The 25,615-nt window shown below is 43.9% G+C and overlaps 1 protein-coding gene across 3 annotated transcripts; it reads left to right on the top strand.

Moving 5' to 3' along the window:
- The first annotated feature begins 696 nt into the window (after window positions 1–696).
- Window positions 697–24,303, top strand: nbr1b (NBR1 autophagy cargo receptor b). Of its 3 annotated transcripts, none has more exons than XM_037476313.2 (23): window positions 697–1,097; window positions 2,412–2,474; window positions 2,922–2,940; window positions 3,019–3,041; window positions 3,446–3,634; window positions 4,437–4,514; window positions 4,584–4,855; window positions 5,014–5,139; window positions 5,771–5,977; window positions 6,324–6,483; window positions 7,070–7,153; window positions 7,290–7,475; window positions 11,716–11,829; window positions 14,562–14,637; window positions 14,790–14,900; window positions 15,459–15,629; window positions 16,268–16,531; window positions 17,508–17,691; window positions 17,841–18,059; window positions 18,803–18,888; window positions 19,799–19,877; window positions 20,174–20,345; window positions 21,884–24,303. In XM_037476313.2, the coding sequence occupies exons 1-23, from the start codon at window positions 996–998 to the stop codon at window positions 22,055–22,057; spliced, it is 3,159 nt and encodes a 1,052-aa protein (XP_037332210.2). In that variant the 5' UTR covers window positions 697–995; the 3' UTR covers window positions 22,058–24,303. The 3 variants fall into 3 exon arrangements, with proteins under 3 accessions (XP_037332210.2, XP_037332211.2, XP_062421766.1); XM_037476314.2 differs by having other exon boundaries at window positions 699–1,097; window positions 20,252–20,345; XM_062565782.1 differs by lacking the exons at window positions 19,799–19,877; window positions 20,174–20,345 and having other exon boundaries at window positions 711–1,097.
- The last annotated feature ends 1,312 nt before the right edge of the window (window positions 24,304–25,615 follow it).

Here is a 25,615-nt window from a genome sequence, read left to right as displayed (position 1 = left end):
TTGAATCATTTGACAACACGTGTTAACAATAAAATTGAATTCATGTCTGTTGCAGGAGTTTTCGCTCAACCCGACCTGTAATGGAATCTGTAAATGCACATTATTGCACCGAGGGGGTGATATGCACTGGCTAGATAGTTGGCTTTTGGAGAAAACCTGGTGCGATGAAGAGGGACTGCATTCCATGAATATCTGTCTAACATCCATCACCCTCCATCCCTTTCATCTATCTATTAATTCTTTTACTTTTTCTATAAGACGAAAAATTGGAGTCCACCAGTTTTGATCTAGTAGAGCTTTGTTCAGTCATCACACAGTACAATAACTAAAGTCTAGTAAAGTACCAGTACTGTTTTCTAATAATATCCCCATGTGGGGGATTAGGGGTGTTGTGACTTGAGCTGGGGGGCCGATGAAGGGTATCCTGGTTTCTATTGATCCTGCAATTGATCCTACAACTTCTACACTAAGTCAAACGTCCACAGGGTGGTGGAGGAGTTCTATTCATTTTATCCCTGAGCAAACAGCACCAGCATTGAGTCATTTGGTACAATACTTGAAAACATGAACAAGAACACATGGAATGGATTCTCCTTCACGGTAAATGACTACTTCTGCTCTCAATAGACTCATTCAAAGCAAAAGGATGACATAGCTTACATTATTAGGCATGAATGATAATGAGAACATTTTATTTTATTTGTTGTGTGATGAAGGTTTGAAATGCTTTCGTAACAACAAAGCTTTCTCTATGATTTAAACTATTGCTATTGTTTATTTTATATTTATATTGTTTTGTAGTTAGTCGAATAAAAACCGAAAAGGTCCCGCATTTTAGTTTTCCTGTACGAGCTGAAGTGTGGCTTTACTTCCGGGCACGTGGTGCGAAGTGGGCGTGTCCGGGCTGCTGATGTAAACACAGACTACGCCTCCCGTCGGATGGATCACAGTGTGCGGGATTAAGCCGAATAGCTGCCGCAGGTCGGGTACGCGACATGGACTTCTACATCAACCTGAAGGTGAACTTCAGGGGCAACTCCAAGAATTTCCTCCTGTCGGGGTCTGAGACTAAGAGCTGGGAGTCGATGGAGGCCATGGTAAGAGATGGGGGGGCGCCGGGCCGCGCTCACACACACCGGATTGTGATTGTGACTGTGACATTGCTGTGATACATCGGCCTCAAAGGAATGGCCCACCATACACACACACACACATATAATATATATATATATATATATATATATATATATATATATATATGTGTTCCTGAGATATTCAGACATGCAGGTGCTGCTGTTTCCAGCTGTTCGAGCCCCTCATCCATCCACCATGTTGCCCACACTCCTCCAGCTGTCCCTCCGTTGTTCCATTCACATCAGCATCATTACATGATACATGATGATATAATAGTAGTTGTTGTCCTAATCCCACAATGCACTGCTTGATTTATTGAGGCCCTTTATTTCATAAAATGTGTTTATTTCATTTTTATGTCGGCTACCATCTTTAACTCCATCAGAACAATGTGCCTTTTTAAAACCTTAATTCCATTAGAAACGTATCATGTAACATATTGGCCCATGCAACTTGGTTTAATGTACATTACAACATCAAAAATACTATTCTATACTCATCTGTGTCCTGCATGTATCATTTTACCAAGGGAAGTAATGAATCGTACAAGTAAGAAATGACTGAATCCAATATCATATTTAAAACATAGCATAGGAACCACAGGACCATCCTTTACCAAAGAAAACGAGATAATTTTGTCCCACAATTCCTTGTGGCAGCAACATTTAAATAGTGACGTATCATTGGCCGTTCACAATAAATAACGACCATGACCGTAACAACACATAAAGGCACCTCAGAAGCTTCTTTGTAGCCGCTGCAGACTAACATGCGTCCCCCGATGCATCAGTCCTCAAAGGGCTTTAACACTTTGGCTTTGACATCATTCACCCATTCAGCCCATGCACAGCCCGATGAAACGAGCTAACGTGGTTGGAGCCACTAGTCCATCAGGGACTACCATTCATACCATTCAAACCCCTGGGCCTCTGCTATGGGAGCATTGTTTGGGCTCTCGTGTGTTGACCAAGTCACGCAGACACGGATAGCAACAGGGTCAAACCACCGGTCCTCTGATTGGAAGATGACCCTGCTCTCCACTCAGTTAACAGAGACAGGAAGTGAAATATGGGCTCAGCGGTCAATGGTCACACAAATCAGACTCTCCTTGATTGGATGTTTCCCTGTACCAGGGTGAATGAGGCCCAGTCGAGCCGTCACACACACATCTCGCGGGGGGGAGTCATCCCACGCCATTTCACTTCATGTCTCTCATCCTTTTTGATGAGCCTTGGCCTCAGCCCTCATCGGATGCTTGTTTGTGTCCGGCTGCACAGGTGAAGCGTTCCTTTGGCCTGTGCAGTCTGCAGCTGACCTACTTCGACGAGGAGAACGAGGAGGTGAGAAACTACTGGTGTTTTTAAAGTGTGATTAATGGAGCCATTGAACTAAAGCTGGGTAATAAACTCAATCATTTATATTTAAGTTATTAAATATAATGAAAAATAGAAGCAATATATCAATTGAAGGTATACATTTCTAGTATTGCAGCATCGTCGTTGTAAAATGACTCATTGTGATCTGAGTCATGTGACATGACAAGTGTCACAAATAAATAAATAAATGATCATTTCAATCCCTTTGTTATAGGCAATGATCTCGTACAAAATGCAATGTGGTGAAAGTATACATAGAGCAATAAAGACACCAGGTTCTGTCACGCAGAGCCCGAGTCAATAAAGCTGCAGTTTAATTGCTTTAATTCATGGAACTGTATCACAAAACCAAACCGCACGCCGTGAACCTTCACAGATTTACACATCGAATCTTCCCTTGTTCTCCTCTAGGTGTCCATTAACAGCCAAGGTAAGGTAACAAACACCGACAGGTCACAGTATGCTGATGAATCCATAAAATTCATGAATATTTCTGCTCTTATTCCAGTGGACTATGAGGAGGCATTGAAGGTAAGTAGATTTGAACACATGAATAATAAAGAAGTATTGTACATTTCATGCTCATTTCACTTGTAGATAAGAAAATGTATTCACAATGCTCATTTTACTCCACACTGGGGTGAAATCATTGAACAGGACATTTATTCAATGCTTCCTAGCATGGAGCAGAGTCGTGATTCAAGTCCGCTCAAAGGATTCTCCCTTTGCCTTTGAGTTATACAGTATATCTCATGTGTTTATCTCAGGAACTGCATTTATCAGTTCAAGAGGTCACAGACCTTTTTCCAACATTCTCACGACCCAAATAATCCGTCCCACTCCAAAAAGCTAACGCTGCGTAACAATTTAAATAGAAAGATGAGTATTCCTCAAAGAAAAAGCCGCTGACCCAAACGCATTCACTGATTCAACAGAGTGCGGTGCGGCAGGGAAATCGGCTCCACATGAACGTGTACGAGACTCGGGGCCAGCCGGCACGGGGCCCTACCTCCAAGACCAGCGGCACAGAGCCCAAGAAGGGCTTCCGACCCCCACAGCACTGTCCCGCTCTGGCCCAGGTAGTCAGCCGCAGAGTCCAGGCTGCAGTGCCAGAACAGGGCATGGTAAGACCTGGCACACGCCGCTAGCATCAGCGAGCATCCGCTAGCATCACAGGTGTAATAAAGGAAATGATTGGCTCTAGACTGGGTGTATTCATTGAGGGGAATGGCCTCACTCAACGGTCTGGAGCATCACAATCCGTTGTAACTTGCGCTCCCACATATACAGCGGGTGAAATAAGTATTGAACACGTCTTGGCTTTCCATACCTTTTTGCACCTCCCTTTCTTTATGTGTTCAATACTTTTCCCCTGTGTCATTTCACATTATTACACATAACTTTATTTCTGAACTTCTTTGTTTTGTATGTATGTATTACATGGGTTGTTACCAACATCTGGTGGAAATTTCATGCCAATAGCTCCTTTGGAAATCTATTTACTGAGAAAAATGGTGTTCAATACTTATTTCAGTTGTATCAGCATCCACTTGATGGTCACACAAATAAAGAAGGTTACACTGAATAAGATCCAACCAATATCTCCAGAGTAGTGTACATGTGCATGTTCTGGGCCATGCTTTGAGTCGGGTAGCAGTCGACTGATGATGACGTTGTAGCACACTCACTGGCGAGGTCGCTGTGATGCTCAGCTCTCCATCAACCTCTCCATTGACCATCAATAACGTGGAGGGGTATGTTGGTGGTAATACGTCCCAGCGTTTCCCCAAGCATTATAACAGGGGGGCGCCCCCTCATATTCCATAGGGGCTTCAACACCACTTCTCTGTCAGTTAGTGGGGACGATATAAGACGAATGATGTTAGTATGCGTGTTTTGTCTAATGCGGTGTCTTGCGTCGATCAGGTGATGTTGAAAGAAATGAAAGGGACCAAAGAAGAAGACAAGACTCCTCCAGCCTGGTTCACCTCCTACATGGAGAAGGTAAGAACTCCCTGACGACACATGACCTGATTTGAAGAGAAGCATTGATAAAGTGCCTTGCACCTCCAGTTTAAGGACCAGGTAGTCCGTGAGGCCGTGGAGAAGATCTGCCGGGAGTTCTCTGGACAGTGCTGCATTCACAAGCCCCTGGGTGGAGGAGGAGGAGGAGGAGGAGGAGGAGCAGCAGGAGGCGGGGGAGGTAGAGGGGAAGCAGGTGGAGGAACAGAGGTCCAACAGGTCCCAGAGGTGGCCTCCTCCACTCTGCCCGGAGCTCCATCGCCCTCCACCCCTCCCTGCTCCTCCTGCCGGGGGCAGACCACAGGGGGAGGCTACCAGTGCAGGTACGTGCTATCAAGTCTGTACTTGGAAGACTCAACCACCTGCCACTATCTATCAGTAGAGTCTTTACTTTGTCTCGAGGACATGAATGTTGTAAATCAACATATCTGATGCTATTCGTCCTCCATGTTTCTCTCTCCCTTCCCTGTGTTTGTGGTAGTGTGTGTACTTCCTGCACGCTGTGCGAGCCCTGCAGTTTCTCTCATGATCCCAGTCACAACCTGGTGAGAGCCAGGACTCCTCTGTCCATCCCAGAGCACGGATCCCCCGCCCCAGACTACAGCAGGTACCACTCGGTTAAACGCCTGAAATCGTGTCTTTGGTTGACACAAGACATTTGAACGCGTTGTTCGACCAGAATAAATGTACCAGTAAATACACCTCTTGTATATTTAAAAGTGCCGCAAATTTGTCAAGTAAAAATTTGACCGCAAATGAGAAAACAGGTGTTGTATAAAGGCATTTGCTGCAATGCGTTTATGTCCTTTTTATATTCATATTCCCGATCGCTATCAGTCCAAAAGTAGCAAAAGTATGGACTTAACAGAGCAGTAGGAAAAGTGGCGTAAAAAATGTCTAGTATTGTTCGAGCATGTTTACTTTGCCGTGAAACAACTCACAGTATTGTATCCGAGTATGTTGTCACCACAGCCATCAGACCCCGTTGATCAAATCATCATTTCCTTACAGAATAAGTTGCTGGTCTACCAATGCCTTGATGTGTTTTTCATTGTGTGGTGAATCCAACTAACCAACACTAGAGAAGAGAAACACAAATCCAGTCCATTTAGAGCACAGACAGCAGCTACATTGAATCTCTACGAGTCCCTATGAGGGACTCTTGTTTGAGGGGGGTTGTGGTCACGGCACATTTGTCCACAAGGCCCACCGGCTCATACCCGGGATTCCCTTTTCAGGTTCTACCGGCGAGGGGACCGCAGTTTCCGAAAGGCGGAGAAGCAGCGGCTTAAAGCAGAGAAGCGTCTGCTAAAAGCTGAGGTCAAGGAGATCCGAAAACAGCTGAGAATGGAGAGGCGGGGCATTCAGTGGAGCTCCTCCCACAGAGATGGGAGCTCCTCCCCGGTCCTTCTGCAGCCTCGAGCCACCCAGCACAACAGCCCTGAGTAGGATACTAAAAATAACCAAAGGCCAAACTAGATTGGTTATTATACATTAAAAAAGGTCCACTAAAATGTGCAGGTCAGGGATTCTTTCAGAGCAGCAGCATTTTTTATTTATAATCATCGAGGATTGTGGAGTAGGTCAAGAGACTTGAAATAATAGAAATTTGAATTTAAATAGAAATTGAGATGGCTATAAGTGAGTAAAGGTTTGTGAGCAAGCCAGCACCAAATAGAAAACCATAAATAGATAAATGCTAAAGGTAGTTTCTAATAAATTATGCTAATAGTTTGAATAACTAGCTAAACTCAATCATTGCAGGACTAAATGTTTTTCTGTCTTGCCCAGGCGTCCAAAGCGTCCCTGTCCCCTGGTGGTTCCAGCCATGACAGCAGCATTTTTGGACGAGAACCTTCCTGATGGAACCCGACTGCGTCCTGGGACCAAGTTCATCAAGTACTGGAAGATGAGGAACACTGGAACCATCTGCTGGAGCATGGACACTAAGGTGCGGTTCTGCTGTCCTTTGTGCTGTTTAGGGTACCTTCTGTGTCATCGGCTTGTCATCTGGGGACAATGAATGCCCTTGGTTAATATCATATGTAAGTCTGCCAACTTTTTGTGAATGCAAATCATTTTTTGAGCTATGTAAGGCCAAGCTGAATGTGCTATTTAAGTTAGCAATAGTTAGCTGGCTGCAAGGCAATAGAGAGGTGTAGGATCTGTAGTAATGGTAGTAGTTCTAGGAGAAGTATACATAGCCCTAAGTGTGCCACATTAGTAATAATGTTTCCACTGAATGTTGTCCAATTCTTTGATTGATGTCTCAAAGGAGTGGCATGTTGGATATGACAAACAACAGACCTGCTAGCATTCTGACATCTGGATTTAACTGTCGTTTACGTTGCTGTAAACTTGTACCAAGGATTTGAAGGCGATAACACTATGGTGCACTGTGCTTAAGGAAGGTTTCTGCTACTAAAACAACACCAATGAAAGTTGAGTGTTACGGCTCAGGATGTATTTTACAGTATAACAATAATTGGACCCACTGTGAATGAGCATCATATTTGACCTTGTCTTGCTCCCTGCAGCTGAAGTTCATGTGGGGAAACCTGGCGGTAGGTTCTGGGGACCGTTGGAGAGAAGTTTCTGTTCCCTTCCTCCAGCCAGGACAGGTGAGAATAAGTGTACTGCCAGCCTTCTTGTTGACTCTTTGTGCCACTGAAGCTAGTGAATATGTTCAGTACCATACAGCTATACATTTCTCTAGATGTGTATATATACACACATGTATGTATTTCTTTTGTCCAGGTCGGCATAGTGAGTGTGGCGCTGTGTGCTCCTGCTGTAGAGGGCTCGTACACCTCCCACTGGCGTCTGGCCCACGCTGGAGAGCAGTTTGGACCCCGGGTCTGGTGCAGCATTATGGTGGATCCTCTGGCCCCAGCGCCCATGATGGCTGATGGGATACTAGTGTCTCCGTGTGTCACGCCGCAGGTACAGCAAATGTGTGGATGAACGGAAACGGCAATCTCTTGTGTTAATCTTTGTGTAAATGAATCCATACGGCACCCCCTCAGAGCTGGGACGCACCTCCCTCACACATCTCCCTCAAGGTTCAAGGTTCAAGGGTGTTTATTTGTCATTACAATAACAAGTTATGCAATGAAATGCTTAGGTCCCGCCCTCCCCAACATTGCAATACAATAATAAAAAAATGTAAAACCTATCTACGAAATATACATCATATAACATATTAATACAATAGTAAAAATAAATTAAAGCTGCGAGCATGTCGGGGGGGCAGCGGTCAGCAGGACACGCGGGTCAAAAAGAGAAGAAAAAAAAATACTATGGCCGAGACAGGATTCTAACCTGCGTTTGCAGAAAAGCTATGTGCTCAATTTCTTAATCAAAACATCACTGAAATAGAATTGGTCTCTCTCTTGCAAAATTACAGGGAATATTCACACTAAAAAAATTATAACTGACTTCCTGTTTGTTTTAGAGCATAGTCCTCAGAGACTTTTTAAAGTCTCCCTGTAATACATTTGTTGAAAAATCACCTAACTTGTAGGTCAAACAGGGTTCCGGCGCTGCTTCGTCGAAAACTTCCAGGGGGCGGCATGGAGGCAATTTTTCACTTTTGATCCAAAACTCCACATCAGGTCTGTAAAGGTCATCACTCAGGACACTCACAGCGCTTTTCAAGAGTTTGCCAAGGCTCAGAAGATGTGCTTGAACTTTCATGCGAAGATGGTGTCTTCACGGAAACAAAGTTGGTCTAAAACTCCCAATATTCACTGTGGCCTATCATCACAGTCATAAGGCTCATATTCACAGATTTGAAATGGATCAGATTAAAGGGCTAGGAGATGGACATCTAACTGTAGAAATGTTGCATTGACCTAAGCCAATAGGTGGCGCTATACTTTTTTTTTAAATCACTTCATGGGAATACTTATAGGCCTACACAAGCATCATGATTAAACATTTCTAGCCAGAAATATCAATGTTCCTTGGAGTTATCACATTTTACATTTAGAAGAAAATCGTCAAATATTGTCCAAAATGGACGCAAGATCACGCCCAGGTAGTTTTATGAAAACTTTTGATTTTAATAACTTTTGACCCCATGGATCAACTTGCCTGATTTTGAAATCGATCGGATTTAAACTCTCAGAGGAGTTCGTTGGTTTGTAAAACCAAAATACGGTGGAAATTGCAAAAAACAAGCAAAAATACAGAGAATCACTAAGCGCCCCTAATGTTCAATTTTTTTGAAAATTTCAGGGGATGTTTAAGGAGCCAATGTGAACATGTATTAGATTTGGTGAAGACAGGCCTTTTACTTTTAAAGTTATTGGTCTTTCCTTTTGAGGCCACACCCCCTACAACTTGATTGGTCCATCAATTAAAAACCCAATGAGATATCAACAAGCTTTTAATAACTTTAGATGGCATGTAGCCAATGATCATTATATCGAGGTAGCTATACGCTATGGACAGTTTGTGGTAAAGTGACGGTGATCAGCTAGGTAGCTATTTTAAAGTGTGAAGTGGCAGTATAAAGTGTTAGATATGCATGAGGTGATGGATGGAGGGAAGGGATTTAGGAGTTGTTTATCATAACGACCAGGGGGAAAAAGCTGTCTCTGAACCTGTTGGTCTTGGTCTGAATGCTTCTGAGCCTTCTGCCCGACGGCAGCATGCTGAAAAGTCCATGGCCTGGGCAACTGCAGACTCGCTGATGAGAATGAGAGCGTGGTATTTTCGCCACTTCTTTCTGTAGTCCACAATCATCTCCTTAGTCTTGCTGACGTTGAGATGGAGATTGTTCACCACCGAGACAGTGATTGTCTCTGTAGGCCGACCCATTGTTATCGGAGATCAGGCCTATAACGGTGGTGTCATCAGCAAACTTAAAGATGGTGTTGGAGGTGTGAGAAGCTGGTGAAGAGAGAGGGTACAGGAGCGGACTTGGCACACAGCCCTGGGGGGAACCAGTGCTGAGGATAAGTGGGGTAGAGGTGGTGTTACCCATCCGCACCACCTGGGGTCTACCCGTCAGGAAGTTCAAGATCCATCTGCACAGGGTGGGGTCGAGACACAGTTCCCTGAGCTTGACTGCAAGCTTAAGGGGCTCAATGGTGTTGAACGCTGAGCTGTAGTCTATGAAAAGCATTCTCACGTATGTGTTCTTTTTGTCCACGTGAGAGAGTGCGGAGTGGAGGGACAGACAGATGGCATCCTCTGTGGATCTGTTTGTCCTGTAAGCAAACTGGTGTGGGTCCAATGTAGCAGGCATGGAGTCTGTAATGTGGGCTTTGACTAACTGCTCAAAGCACTTCATGATGGTGGCGGTAGTCGTTCATGCAGAGGACTTTAGGCTTTTTTGGAACGGGGACAATGATGGACTTCTTGAAGCAGATGGGGACCACTGACTGATAGGGATATGTTTAATATCAGTAAATACCTCAGCAAGTTGGTCAGCACATACTTTGAGAGCGCGCCCAGGGATGTTGTCTGGTCCAGCAGCTTTGTGTATGTCAATCCTTTTAAATGGATTACACGCGTCTGCCCTGGTGACTTGGAGTGGGCACCTGCCCTGGTCCCTCACCCGTCCCATGTCCCTCTCCCATCTCATCACTCATATCCAAAGCACATGTGTCATCACGTGTGTTAAGAGGACAAATCCTGTGTGTGTGTTAGCCCTTCTGCATTAGCGTTGACACAACACTGTATGTTACTTTATCCCACTCATTGTTAGGGGTGTGATGACAGATTCCTATCTGTAGGTAAACATGAGCTCAATTGGGTCGCGGCTTGTCATTAAGGGGTGATGGTGGGTCCGGGAGCCAGACCAGTTGAGAACCACTGGTCTAGATCAGTGGTCTGGTCACTGGTCTAGATCAGTGGTTCTCAACTTGTTCTCAACTTGTTCCCAAATCGAGGAACATTCTCAACTTCTCAAATTTATTCAAAATCAAGTTCATAAGCTGAATTTTATATTCAGGATGTTTAATTATCCTAAAAACACAATGTCTCCCCCATATCAGAATGGTTTGACCCAACCTGGCACACGTTGCTGAAAACATGGACAGACACTTTGCTGCATTAAAAAAGTCCTTTCAAAATATAATCACAGGATGAATTTTGACTCTAATTTTTATTTTCAACTATCCATCTCCCCAAAAAACAAAAAGGTGGAATTTGAAAACAGGAGTTTTCAAGACAGGTGGGAGGCAGGTCCGTGTACCTTATCATCGTCCCTTTTACCGTAAAAACCATACCAACAACATTTTACTCCGTTAATACTTTTTGTGGTGTTTCCCATAAAATGAAAATACGAAGCGTAGCCGCTAAACAGGAAGTACGTAGATTTTCACAGTAAAAATCGACGCAACCGTCTGCAATGACAGCGGTTACCAGGCTAACAAGAGGAGAAAAGTTAATTAACGGATATAAATAAATAATCCTGGTCTGACTGGTATGTGTTAGCAGCAGTAGGTGACTACACTCGCTGCTCTTGGCTCTGATATTTATTGTCCACGTATTGTGTTGCTTCAGTGACCAGAGCAGAGACAGTTTAAGGAGATTGCAGAGTAAACGTGTTCACATCTCCACCAGCATGTGGCAGAATATGTGTATTTAAACCATAGATTTAATTATATTGCACTGTCCGTGTTATTTGTCTAGGTTACATATGTCAAACTCGCTGCCCGCCGCCGGTGTCCGGCTGCACGTCCAGTGCGGTCCGCCACCGGAGTGCGTACGTCCCGCCGCCAGCAAACCGTCAGTCGGACCGCCAGCGCCCCCCCCCCCCTGCTTCGCCTGCATCCCTTGTCCAATGACAACACGATTGTACAGCATGTATGAAGCAACGTCCAATCAGGCTGTGAGCATGTTCAAACCAAATGTCGACTCAGGATCAAGATCTGGGTGGGTTTTGGCTTTCTCCCCTTGTTCGGGCTTTTATGTCCAGGCTGAGAGCTCCAAACAGGTGTTCCTTGTTTCCTTACATGGTGACGTCCCAACATTGTCCTAACCTAATGATCCTCTCTGGCATACACAATTTCAGGTGGCATACTCTTCTTAATACTCCGGACTATTAAGGGTAGCACAGGCTGGGAGTGAACCAGTAGCTAGAACCTTCCATAGATTATCGTGAAGATGAAATACACGCTTAGTGTGCTCTCTACAACATGAAGATGAGAAGGTCTGACCTTGTCTGCAGGGTAAGAACCCAGCTGCAAAGGATGGAAAGGCCTGTACTGCAAGGGAGCAGCCATTGATGTCGGTGGACCAAGAGGAGTACTACATCCCCTCTGTGGACCTGCTCACTGCACAGGTAACACAATGTGCCATCATGACGGGTAGCAACACATCACCCGTCAATGGCATCACACACCAGCAGGCTCTTTAGGCTAGTGAAAATGAAATGATTACACTTTATCAACTTAACGTACTGAGCTGCACAGAAAGAATGAATAGCTTTAATTCTGTTCATTTGATTCTTTTGATTACATGAAACTGATTGATTGATTCAATGAGACAAACATGTTGTGGGGCACTGAGCTAAAGAACCATGTACCAAAAGTAAAAGTAGTCATTGTGACCTTATGTACACTCACCGGCCACTTTATTAGGTACCCCATGCTAGTAACGGGTTGGACCCCCTTTTGCCTTCAGAACTGCCTCAATTCTTCGTGGCATAGATTCAACAAGGTGCTGGAAGCATTCCTCAGGGAGTTTGGTCCATATTGACATGATGGCATCACACAGTTGCCGCAGATTTGTCGGCTGCACATCCATGATGCGAATCTCCCGTTCCACCACATCCCAAAGATGCTCTATTGGATTGAGATCTGGTGATTGTGGAGGCCATTTGAGTACAGCGAACTCATTGTCATGTTCAAGAAACCAGTCTGAGATGATTCCAGCTTTATGACATGGCGCTTTATCCTGCTGAAAGTAGCCATCAGAAGTTGGGTACATTGTGGTCATAAAGGGATGGACATGGTCAGCAACAATACTCAGGTAGGCTGTGGCGTTGCAACGATGCTCAATTGGTACCAAGGGGCCCAAAGAGTGCCAAGAAAATATTCCCCACACCATGACACCACCACCACCAGCCTGAACCGTTGATACAAGGCAGGATGGATCCATGCTTTCATGTTGTAGACGCCAAATTCTGACCCTACCATCCGAATGTCGCAGCAGAAATCGAGACTCATCAGACCAGGCAACGTTTTTCCAATCTTCTATTGTCCAATTTCGATGAGCTTGTGCAAATTGTAGCCTCAGTTTCCTGTTCTTAGCTGAAAGGAGTGGCACCCGGTGTGGTCTTCTGCTGCTGTAGCCCATCTGCCTCAAAGTTCGACGTACTGTGCGTTCAGAGATGCTCTTATGCCCACCTTGGTTGTAACGGGTGGTTATTTGAGTCACTGTTGCCCTTCTATCAGCTCGAACCAGTCTGGCCATTCTCCTCTGACCTCTGGCATCAACAAGGCATTTCCGCCCACAGAACTGCCGCTCACTGGATGTTTTTTCTTTTTCGGACCATTCTCTGTAAACCCTAGAGATGGTTGTGCGTGAAAATCCCAGTAGATTAGCAGTTTCTGAAATACTCAGACCAGCCCTTCTGGCACCAACAATCATGCCACGTTCAAAGTCACTCAAATCACCTTTCTTCCCCATACTGATGCTCGGTTTGAACTGCAGGAGATTGTCTTGACAATGTCTACATGCCTAAATGCACTGAGTTGCCGCCATGTGATTGGCTGCTTAGAAATTAAGTGTTAACGAGCAGTTGGACAGGTGTACCTAATAAAGTGGCCGGTGAGTGTATATATTACTGGATGTTAATCGGTGATACATCCGTGCAGGGCTGGACTGGGACAAAAAAATAGTTCATCCAAAAATGAAAATGGTGTCATCATTTACTCACCATCAAGTTGTTTCAAACCTGTATGATTTTTTTTATTCTGCTAAGCACAAAGAAAGATATTTTACAGTTGATGGACCCCATTGACTTCCATAGTATTTATTTTTCCTACTATGGAAGTCAATGGGGTCCATCAACTGTCTGATTACCGACATTCTTCAAAATATCTTTCTTTTTGTTTAGCAGAATAAAAAAAATCCAACAGGTTTGAAACAACTTGATGGTGAGTAAATGATGATCGGGACATCCCGAATTATGGACAATTTTGATTTGTCCCGTCCGGGACAGCACCAGTCCCGATTTCCAATCACAGCCTGCTAAGTCAATGACGCGCGAAAACTCCCGGTTGTTGTGAAGTTGTGACGCATCAGACCAGTGTGCGGGCGGGGGCCGGGTGAGAGCTGTCCTATCTGTGGAAATGAGCAGTGAGGCTGGCGCTGAAAAGAAAAAAAAGATTGTGCAAGCCCGCCCCCCCGTCAGCTCGCGAAAGTGTCCCTGATTTGGGTTTGGGAGAGTTGGCAACCGTATGTTTCTGTCGTCAGGTACGGTAGTAGTTTTGACAACTGAAGCTACAGCACTAAACATGTCAGTTATTTTTGAACATGTTGAGGCATCAACCTCTAGATTTATTTATTTTTTTGGCCCGCAATTTCTCCGCACCCCCCCTGCTCTTACGTTTTTGTTTCTCCATCCTGATGAAGAGATTTCTTTCTGGCTCTGAGCCACTGAATGCATCTGACTGACACACGGAGAGGGAGGGGTGGAGCCTGCTAAGAGATGATTGGGCCGGCCCAGTGTCAGTATGCAAAATGAAACAATGGGCCGCTGTCCCTGCTTTATGGGCCGGTCGAAAGCAAAAAAATAAAAAAATAAAAAATTGTACAGGCCTATCGACCGGCCCCCAAGTGTGTCGGCCCACCAGGCATTTGCCCGGTATGCCCGATTACCAGTCCAGCCCTGCATCCGTGTGAAAGGATACTTTTTAAAGGGACGTTCACGTTGAGACATTTTCTTTTTACCTGTAATCTTGCCTTATCTCACCCGTTGGAGACAACAGCTTCAGAATAAAAGAACAGGACGCTGTGCATTTATTCTACCCTTACCTGAGCCTCTTCATATGTGTGTAAATCTCTCAGGATCTTCTTTCTTTTGAGCTGTTGGACATCAACATCGTCCAAGAGTTGGAGAGTGTCCCAAATAACACCCCTGCTGGTAAGGTCCAGTTACTGCTGGTTGGTTCAGGAAGGGTTTTGTATGCTGTCTGATGTTGTAGTATCAAAGTGAGACAATCATTAATCACCAAGCTGTGTCAGTGTAACGTGTTTGTAACTGTAGAGACCTGACTGACATTTGTCTCCGTCCAGACATGACTCCGTGCATGTCCCCTGTGCCTCAAGATGGCCTCCTGCAGGACAAGGGCAGTCCCTCATTGGCTCTCATCCAGGAAGAAACTGAAGTCAACAATAGCATCATGGGTAAAAAAAAAGAGTTCCTGATGCAGTTACAAACGACCGCCGATCCTCATTTATCAAAGCTTGCCACACAGAGTTTAACATGTTTGTTAGTAACACAAAAGTTTGTATTTAATAAACAGATACACTCACTGCCTGATACCAAGAACAATCGTTCTTGCATTGATGAGCTGTGCTACACACAGCTTGTTGCTACTAGAGACCAGCCAACGTCTTCATTGGCTCTCGCTGTGTGACGTTGACTGTTCTCCCGCAAAGACCCCTTTAAAGGTGTCAATAGTCCATCACATAGTTGACTGTGAATTCATTTTCTTTTGATGAACTCAATTGCACGGAGTGGTTCCTGGATGTCTTGTTGCAGCTTGTGGATTAAATCTGTCTATACTAATATACATTATTTTGGTTTGTAAAGACCATAGGCATTGTTCTTAGAACGTTATTTACAATCAGTACCGAGTACATGTTTATTGTCAGCAGTGGACCTAAATGTATGCAGGAGAAGAACCTGCCCCTGATCCGTACAGAGACGTAACATTTGTCTACCTTGTCATTGGTCCACAGATGCTCCTCATGGGACGGGACCTGCTGTAGAGGGGAGCGGAGTTCCAGCTCAGGAGGAAGGGGAGGATGACATCAGCGGGACTCAGTTTGTCTGTGAGACTGTGATTCGTTCAATGACCCTGGAGGAGTCCCCTGACCACGCCCCTCTGAGAGGGACCCTCCCAGGGCCAGGTACACCACTTTCAAGTGGATTACCCTTCTTGACTTTGTTAATAATCGTTAGAGTAAGAGAATACTTTAATCTGGCATGGTGAGAATGTAACGCCTTCTATGTACATTTCACAGGCATGTATTGATATCTGATCTACCTCATAGAACAGCTCAGTAAATCCTTAAAACATGCATTACCTGAATGTGTGAATTCAGTGGAGCCATTGTTGCACCGTCTTTTTGCTTCTACTCTACACGTTACAGTTCATCAGAACAACCAACAACTCATTTCCCGTACTAACGTTGCCTTTGATGTGTATATAGAGCAACGCTGCGTGCACTCTGTGCACGCCTCCTTTAATGGTTGCTCTAACCCTCCTCCAAATATTCCAACCTCCGTAATGAAATAGCACACTGCCTGACCTGGATACATGTTGTGTATCAGTAGTGTTCATTAGTGTAACGGGACGTGCAGCTGTAGAAATGAGTCATGGAACAATGCATAGAAATATGATTTCTGTATTTTCGTGTAACGGCCATGCTAGAGATGAATGTGTGTGAGTGATTTCTGTATTCGATTCTGCATTACTTCACATGGGAGTTGTTCCAATAGAAAAGTTCTACTAGCATTTAACAGGGGACTTCCTGTTTCTCCCCAGTGTTGCGTCCAGCTGCTCAGGGAGGTTCCTCCTCTTCCTCCTCCTCCTGTGTGAAGAGTAAAACAATAACATCCAAAGAGAGCCCAGGCAGCAGGCCCAGCACCTCTAAGAGCCCCCAGAATACTGCGTCTATGCTGAAGGCCACCCCCCCGCCCCCACTAAAAGCCTCCCTGCCGGCTCCACTCCATAAGGCCTCGTCCCTGGGACCCGGCCCCAGCTCGGCCCCGACCGCGCTCATTGTGGGGCCGGAGCACACAACCACAGGTGACCGCAGCAAACAGACGCCACTCTCCATCGGTTCACAAGAGAATTTTTGATTTCCCCATGATGGGATCCAAAGAGACATTGTCATCTCCACTTTCTTCTTAAAGCAGGAAGCAACCTCCAATGGGTCACAACACTAGGTCCACTTCTCAGCACCTGCCGCATTATGATTCAAAGGGGATCTGTGTAAATAGGTTTTGTATCAGGGAACCTTTTGTTTTAGAAAAACTCAGCAAATATTGATTAAAGACGTACACTTGTATATCTCCCACAAATATGAATTAGCTTCAATTTCTGTAATTTTGAAGAAATACCAGCTTTGAACACAAGGAAGAAAGAAACTGCCGAATTGTCAAACTATAGGATAGCAAACTGTATCCTATAGCTGTCCTCTAACCAATGGGGGACGTCCCAGTTCTTTTATACTTTGGCATCTTGCATGAATGGTTAGTGTGTATTGTAAAAACAGAGGATCATGTCGATTCCCAGCCTTTAAAAGAACATCTACATGCACAGCACATGCATCATACCTTAAAAGGTATGTGGCATGCCAGTTATTAAACGTGTTGACTAGATCTGTACCAAGGACGCCTCCCAAAACACTTAAAATCCAATAATCTCTTTAACTAATAATATCTGACGTTCTTTAATTGACCACAAGTGGAAGCATCTCGTGACTCACATGCTCATTGTTTCTTCGCTACGTTTCTCCATCAAAACACACATTCTGGCCATTAAATATTGGGCCTCATGCAAGTTAATTTAAATAACTCATCAATGGCACCTGGATCTGGAAGTTGGTCAAGTCCATTGGTTGTTGTTGCATTTCCTATCATTGGTGGTACCTACCTTTTGCGTGGCATGACCAGCTATAACACCACGCCAGACAAATGGCGTTGAGCAATGACAGAGAGGCAGGACAGTGTATCCTTGTGCCGACCCGTGTCCCTTATGAAACTTAGTCGTTCTGTTGAAGGTGAGGAGTCCCACAAGGAGAACATCGGCGTGGCGAAGAGGCCACAGGAGGAGGAGGAGAAGAAGGGAACAGAGAAGAGAGAGGGGACTAGGAGTCGCTCCTCCTCAACCTCCTCGGAGGATTACATCATCATCCTCCCTGACTGCTTCGACACCAGTCGGCCCCTGGGGGAATCCATGTACAGGTGCGTGACTCCACCCAGTGGTTATCATTTAAAATACACAATTAAAAAGCCAGGAAGTCCTTAGTCTTAAATGCGTGTATATTTCTGACCGTTATGTTGTTGTATGTTGTCACATTGCCTTTAATTCCCCGTCTCTTGTCCCGTTGCAGCTCTGCTCTGTCCCAGCCTGGTGACATCCCAGCCAAGACGGACACAGACTCAGAAACCCCTTCTCCCACATCACGGGACAGTTCACCCCCAGAACGGGGGCCTGGTGAGGCTCTGGGGGCCAGCAGCGCCAACGACATGCTGTGTACATCTCAGACACTGGACGACGAGCCTCTGACCCCTGAAGTGGTGGCCCCGCCTCGAGCCATCATTACACCAAGGTCAGTATGAGGCATTTTGTTTTATGTTGAATATGTATTCCTGCAGCAGTAAGTTCATCAGCACTCACAACTGCACACATATCACCTTTGGACACTTTCTGGAATATTCAATTTACCATTGGAAGAACTTTGTTGAAGGAAGAACATTGGGCTCTGACACAGGTTCCTCTGAAGAGTTATTCATATTTCAAAATGAAATAACTTTATTTTGAGTGCTTGTGTTAAGCGGACACATTCTTTTTAAACAAAATATGTGTCTGCAAGCTAACATTAGGCTTAGATAACAGCAGAAGGAAAATAATAGTTAATTAACACAGAATTTGGGATTCAGTAACACACACAATGTTGTAAGTTACAGAGAAACAAACATTATTTTGGTCAATATAAAGATCACGATAATTTAACACTATTACGTACTGGCTCTGGAAAAATCAGACAGTAGAGATATGACTAAATCCATGAGGATTGTTCAATTCATTTTATTTTGTATAGCCCAAAATCGCAAATTACAAATTGTTGATTGTTGAGCTCTTGTGAACAATTTTGTGCTTTAGTAAACACTTGGTGTTCTAGATATGAATATAAAACCCGTAAAGCCTGCTAATTAAGACGGTTAGGTGGGTTGCCACACTGACGACAGTGGCGAGCAATCGGCTGCGGGGCCCGGGGCCTTCAGAAGAGCTCATTGTCGTTCAGCCTGATAGCAAACAGTCCCCTGTGTTTCTGCTCTCCATGTTGTGCAGTCCACACGACGGTGGAGAGACAGATGTGGACCCTGCTCCTTCTGGGGAAGCAGCAGAGGGCTCTGAACTGTACCAAACTGAGAACGGTACGTCTCTACTTCACAAATGCCTTCACCTAGCATTTTGCCAATGTGATGTGTGATTGGACCAAAAGGAGGAGGTACTGCCTGCACACGGCCCCCAACATGGAGATGGCTGAGACTCTTAACGAACGGTGCTAACAGAGCTAGCAGTGCTAACAATGCTGACAGAGCTGGCAGAGCTAACAGAGCTAGCAGTGCCAGCCATGCTGACAGAGCTAACAGAGCTAACAATGCGAACAGTGCTGACAGAGCTAACAGTGCTAACAATGCTGAAAGAGCTGACATTTAACAGAGCTAGCAGTCCTAACAGTGCTGACAGGGCTAACAGAGCTAACCGTACTAGCAGTGCTAACAGTGCTGACAATGTTGTGTTATCGGGTTGGGATGGTATTATTATATAATCTGTTCGAGGGCAGTGCAGAGTGGCTGTGGTTAGCTAGCCAGTGAGCAAACACACAGCACATGATGGACATTAGATCAACATTTTCCAAACGGATGATGAGAGAAGGGATCGGAGACCAAGAAGCTGCTACAGCAGTACATATGCTGAGCTGCTGAGTAATGCCATTCAAATGTCATTATAGGGCAACTAAATGACTATTACTGCATTCTTCCAAATGGTATTAGAAGGGTACCTATCAAACTAACACCACGACGCACCACTATAATGAGCATAGAGAAACATATCTCACAAAGATGGTAATGTTAGGACACAGATATGCCATCTGTATTTATTTGGTGTGCTTACGTAATTATAAAGTAAAAACCAAATACTAATTCATAACGCTACAAAAATGCTAGTTTGGTTTGAGACTATACCACTGCACAGCAGCTCTGAGCATCTTCTTGTTCATTCTCATACTGATATTCTTCATAGATGGTGGGATAATGTTTTTTTGTTGTTGTATCACAGTATCTGGTCCTGAACAAACTCAGACAGATGATGCTGAAGTAACTGAAAACACAGAGGAGAACAACCCTGAGGACCCCAGGTCTCACACTCATACCCTCACACACATATTTGAATAAAGACATATATCCTTCTGCTGGCTGCATCAGGTGGCTAATTGGTGACTAAAACTATTAGCTGGTGAGCTAAACACTAACGCGCCAGAATCCCAGGGATTAAGTTTTCAATATTATACATGTATAATTCAAAGGTTTTATCTGAACCACCATCTTGCTAACTGTTCTTCAACAGTCGTTTAGCAAGCTCGTTAGCCCTGTCATTAACTTGACAATAAATCAACACCAATTTTCTAAATTGAATAGCTTATCATTTGTGTAGATCTGCTGAAGTGGAGGAGCCAAGTCTTTCCCACAGCAGTCCCGCTCGGAACGTAACCTGTTTACTGTCGCTCCTCAGGCACCCAGGCCTCACCAGCGGCCTGGTGAAAGGAGCTCTGTCAGTAGCTGCGTCTGCCTACAAAGCTCTGTTCACTGGACAAGGTCCCACACAGGTCAGCATGTGGTCTGCATATAGCAACATACATCATGCCCTGTATGCTCCTGCTGCTTCACGTACTGAAACCATGGACGTTTGAATTTTTGGGAGCCCAATCAAAGTACACTGGACTACTTCTGAGACTTATAGCTGACATTTATTTTTATTTATTTATTTTACATAACTGGGGTTTGCTGGAGTCCAAAAGAACAGATCGAGCTGATAACGTGGACTATAGGGTAGGCTCGTGCATAGTGCAATACTGCACACTTGATGTGTATGTCGTAAACACATCGCGCTCTTTGTTCTTTTAATATCTACCATCTAGTGGTGTGTATAGGCAAAACAATAGTGATGTAATGCATATCATGATACAGGGGTTACGATTCAATATATTTCAATTCTCTTCTCAGATTTTGCAATTTCTTAAATATCATTTTAGGAAAACTGATAGTAAGAAAAAAAAACTACAGGCATTAAATCTGAATACATTCATCCTCCCATTAGAATACCGTAAATCCTCAAATAGTGGCCGGGGCTTTTATTTACATAGGCTGCACAGCGCACCGGCCCGTATTTGGGGCAGGCCTTTATTTCTTACTTACCGGTATCTTCTGTTATAAAATTGTATTATTTAAATAAAATAATGGGCATAATTACAGTAGGCTAAAATCATTCATTGCATATGCGTTCAGCACTTCCTGCAACCATTTACTGATAGGCTACCGGTAGAATGAAACCGGTAGAACTATAGCTAATCAACTTTCTGGAGACTAACCATTTAGAAATGAATCAGTAATAAACCATAGTGTCAGTCTTGAGATACATCGTTAATTGCAGATATTTTCCAATGTTCTCAATTACAATCAAGCAAGTCAAAAATTTCACTTGGCCAAAAAAAAGTTTATCGCGTATAGCGCTTTAATTGCAGCTCCTCCTCGTCGTTCTCCTCATCCTGGGCTACTTGCGTGCGGTTCTCCTCCCCCCACTGCCGGAGCTGCGCCAGCGCATCCCTACCAGCGGCACATGGCTGTCCCGCTTTCAAGCAATGGATGAGATCATCTTCACTCCCGTCATCTTTCAGTGTCAGTCCACAAACTTTGACGGACTTTCGGATCATGTCCTTGTCCAGCTATATCCAGTATATTCTTTACTTTTCCTTTTTTTTTTTTTTTTTACCCCCTGGCCTGTATTTGGGGCCCGGCCTTTATTTGTCCGTATCGACCACGTCCCCTGCTACTATCTGAAGCCCGGCCACTAATTGAATCCCGGTCTTTATTTGAGGATTTACGGTAGTAGGATTTGCATGTATTACAGCCTCTTGAAATCCAAAGTGTAGCACTACTTTTTTGCAATATTGGCCACGGTCCTCCCAATCCATAAATGTGAACTATTACTTTAACATCAAGGGTGGTTTTGAGGGCCATCATTCTGTTGATTCCGACCGCCCCACTGCACAGCGCTTTTTCATGTGGAGAAACCCAAAGCGACAGCTGCCGCCGCCCAGGTCGATTGTTGCCTTGTTCAGTTCATATGTTTCTTGTTTCTATGCAGCCTCCAGTGGACGCATCCACTCAGGACACAATGATGGCCGCGCTGGTGGAAATGGGATTTGGAGACCGGCTGCTGAACCAGCGGCTGCTGAAGAAATACAACTACAACCTGCTGGACGTTGTCAACAAGCTTGTTCAGATGACTGACAATGACTGGTACTCAACACACTACTGACGAGACAGAGACAAGGCAGCTGCTTTGGGAGCTAAGCCTAAAAGAGCTATGTGTAGCATTTAGCATTTGTTAAAATTGAGTCTGCTGCAGCCAAAGGGTGCAAAGGGTACTGCTCGAATTCTTTCGAAACACAAGGCAAAGTCCTTTCATGTGACACAGCTTGCTAATGGGAAGCTGTACCTTCGAAAACAAGACCATTCCACTTGCACCATCTGTCGTACTGTAACACAGTTTACAATGTAAGATAGAGCCCTGGGGCTAGTAGACGTTAATAGCCCCCATCATAATAATCACGTTGAAATGCTACACATAGCACATTCCTACTTTGCCCTTCAGGCAGGGCCACAAATACAAAGCAGAAATATAATATTGAGTATACAGATGTGCACCCAGATCAACGCCTCTTAATCCGAGCATGTGTACACCTTCATGTTCCACCCAACAGCTCAAAGCACTGGCATACACCTGTATACCTGTGTGTTTGTGTGAGCATGTTATGTTCCTTTGGTTCGGTTCATCCTTAAAAGGATCACTAGACATTCCACAAGATGTAGCTAAGCTAAGAGAGCTAGTCGCTGCTTTTCCTGGAATGATAAACTTCCATATCAAGTCATGTTTCCGTTGTTTTCGTGTAACTAAAAGACAGGGTCCAAGCAGAACTCTAGGGGATTAGCCCAGGTGGGTTTGGTTCATTTAAACTATATTAAAAGATCAGCCAATTGGATTCAGTCAGGTCCGGACTGAGAGATATGGGTTCCAAGCTTGAGGCTCATTTTAAACAGGAAAAAACATTTGGAATGTGTATTTGTGCACTTTGCCAATCTATTTCCCAGAGATGTAACTGTAAAATCCCCTTACCTGTGGCATATATCTGGCTTATGATATAAAATGAAATGTACATTCAATGACTAGCAGCCAGGCATGTGAACAACAGTTCTTCTGTTGGTGTCACATGACTGCGTTCATAGATTATGATCCTTGTGCTCGGGAAAGGGATTACACGCGCTCTTTTCAGTTCAAATAAATACTATAGCATTATTCATAATACTATTCGTATTATTGTGTTCATATTCACTGCACTGTATGCATAAAGAAATACAATTCCCATCAACCCTCCTGGGGTTTGGATTACAGTCTTTACAGCCGTTCAGTCAAAACAGAAAATTGTTCCTAATTCTGACTATTTGTTGTAAGCTGGTTCAGACAAAAAGCCCCTTGTGTGTTCCATGATGATCCAATAAAGTCTTTGAGGTAGAAATCTCCCTTATTTATCTTCCATTAGAGGGGCAAAGAGCAACTCAAACTGCGTTTGGCCCAGTTGGACGGGGTGGATTCAAATCCAAATAGGATGTTGATGAGTTTGTATCATCTTGCCCTCCTGTCATCTGTTTGTTACTTCTAGAAAGTGGTCCTGTGTGTGGGCACATAGATGTGTACTTCTTTTGGTTAGTGAACATGAGCGTATGTACAGTTAACAGACACACACTGAAATAAAGGAATGTTTTTTTCTTTAGTGTGAAGCAATGATTATCAGTTGGCTTTATTAGTTTCAGTAAGTTCTACGGTGCTTTTACTTTGAATGCTGTGTAATTATCTTGTATTTTTAGGCCTATTGTTTGGGGCTGAATTTCCACCCTTGTGTGTGTTTTTGTTCATATAAAAATAATAAAATGAGTGGATTTGAAGGGTTGAAATGACTTAATGAAACGGCACGTGTAAGCAAGTAAAAATGTTATTAATACAGTGCTCCAAAAAATGTTTAGTCCAGATATGCTAATTACATTTTATCATTATTATTTTAAGTATTCTCCACGGAATGGTTTGACACTGGGAAATTAGCTCATTCTCTTCCCTGTGAAAATGGGAAGAGGGGACACTGAATTACCACCAAATGATCTCATCTAAATATGTCATGTTGACAAGTGCAACATGGAAAATATTATGGTTCCCCAGTTTTTTTTGTATAAATCCACAGGAAAACCATTACCATGATTTACTTAATGTCCACAGTATGTTATCCAGAGAGCACACCCTGGGTCAAAATCACTCAACTCACCCCAGTCCCTTTAAACGGCATCAGGCGCTCGAGGCCTGCCCCTTCTGGTGTTTCACATGGCACCTGATATTGGAAAGAATATGTATGATAAAATGAATGATGAGTGACAAGTAATGTTTTGATCCTGTTTGGTTTGTGAATGACTCACCCATTGTATGTTTGTCAAATTAAAAGATGATTAAGCAAGTCAGTTGAGTTGCTATTTGTCGTAGTAAATTTGAGTTTTTGTGTGGAACTTTTTCTCTACATTTGGCACAATGTATGCCAACATCTTGTCTGATTTAAGCACAAGGACCATCTGTGTTGTTGCTAAAAGTTTATCCTAGTGGGACACGCACAGGCATCGGAGCGTCAATGACTTCTGGCTGTGTTTGTCTTTCTCATTAGTATCTAAGTATATCATTATTAACGAGTGGCTTTTGAGACTTGCTCAAAGTCCTAAATTAACTTTTAAATGTCAAAACATATTGTGCGTAATTCCTGGCATAATTTCAAGGATCATGAAATGATTTGCCTATTGACTAAAATGTTTTTTTCAAAGTTAGGTCCCGTGGTGTTTTACCCGATGGGGGGCTTTTCTAATCCAATGTCCCGTGAGGTGAACTGGAACCTGGCTGGAGTGTGTAGGCCTTCATATGATGTATGTGTGTGTCATTCTGGTTCATGAGGCACAGTCAGGGGAAATATTTTCATATCGGGAAATTAATAAAAGATGTATTTAAGGAGGAAAAGAGGTTAATAGTTTGAGCTGTTTTTCTGTGATGCATTTTATGAACATGGTTACAACAAATCATTCTGTCTCCCAGTAAAGCCATTACACTATTTCTTTACATAGCATGAAGATTCACAAAGATCAAGTATGTGCTTTCAAGAGGAAGCACATTTCCAATTAAGATACAGTGCTTCTGATGTGCTCATTTGACCCGGTAAACATGTCAACTCATCATTGACCACAGAGCAAACAATAGCCCTTTCTCAATATGCGTTCTAGTGTGAACTTTTGTTCTCGTGAACTCGTGAAACGTCATCAGTCGCAGCCCGAGTACTGTTCCAATTCTAAAGTCCGCATCTGGACATAATACCCGGATGTGACTCGCCCCGTCCATTTTACCGGGCATGCATCGGAGCAGGCTCGTCTGTTCTTGTGAGAGCCAAATATCCCAGAATGCATTTCACCTCGGCAACAGGCAACAACGACAGAGGAAAATTAACACAACTTTATGTCGAAGTTTATAAATACTACTATATTTAAGTAACTTAATGACATTTTATGACTGAAGTAAGTTGTTAAAAAAACTTTTCTTGTTAAAGCAAATGTTTGTCAACATTCAGCCTTCGTAACAATTAGCTCCGTGGATGTGGGAGATGTGAGGTGTAGTTAACGGACCGTCAGACCCTCAAGCACCGGGCGGTCAGCTCATCCCCACAGAGAGCAGCCTGTTTTCGGCACGTCACCGGTGAAATGCTCCGTTGGTTTTCACGTCTCCGTAGCGGTTATACAT

This window comes from Pungitius pungitius, chromosome 12 (assembly GCF_949316345.1).
Source record: "Pungitius pungitius chromosome 12, fPunPun2.1, whole genome shotgun sequence".
NCBI lineage: Eukaryota > Metazoa > Chordata > Actinopteri > Perciformes > Gasterosteidae > Pungitius > Pungitius pungitius.
Note: the sequence above shows the minus strand (reverse complement) of the source record. Positions and strands in the feature narration are given on the sequence as shown.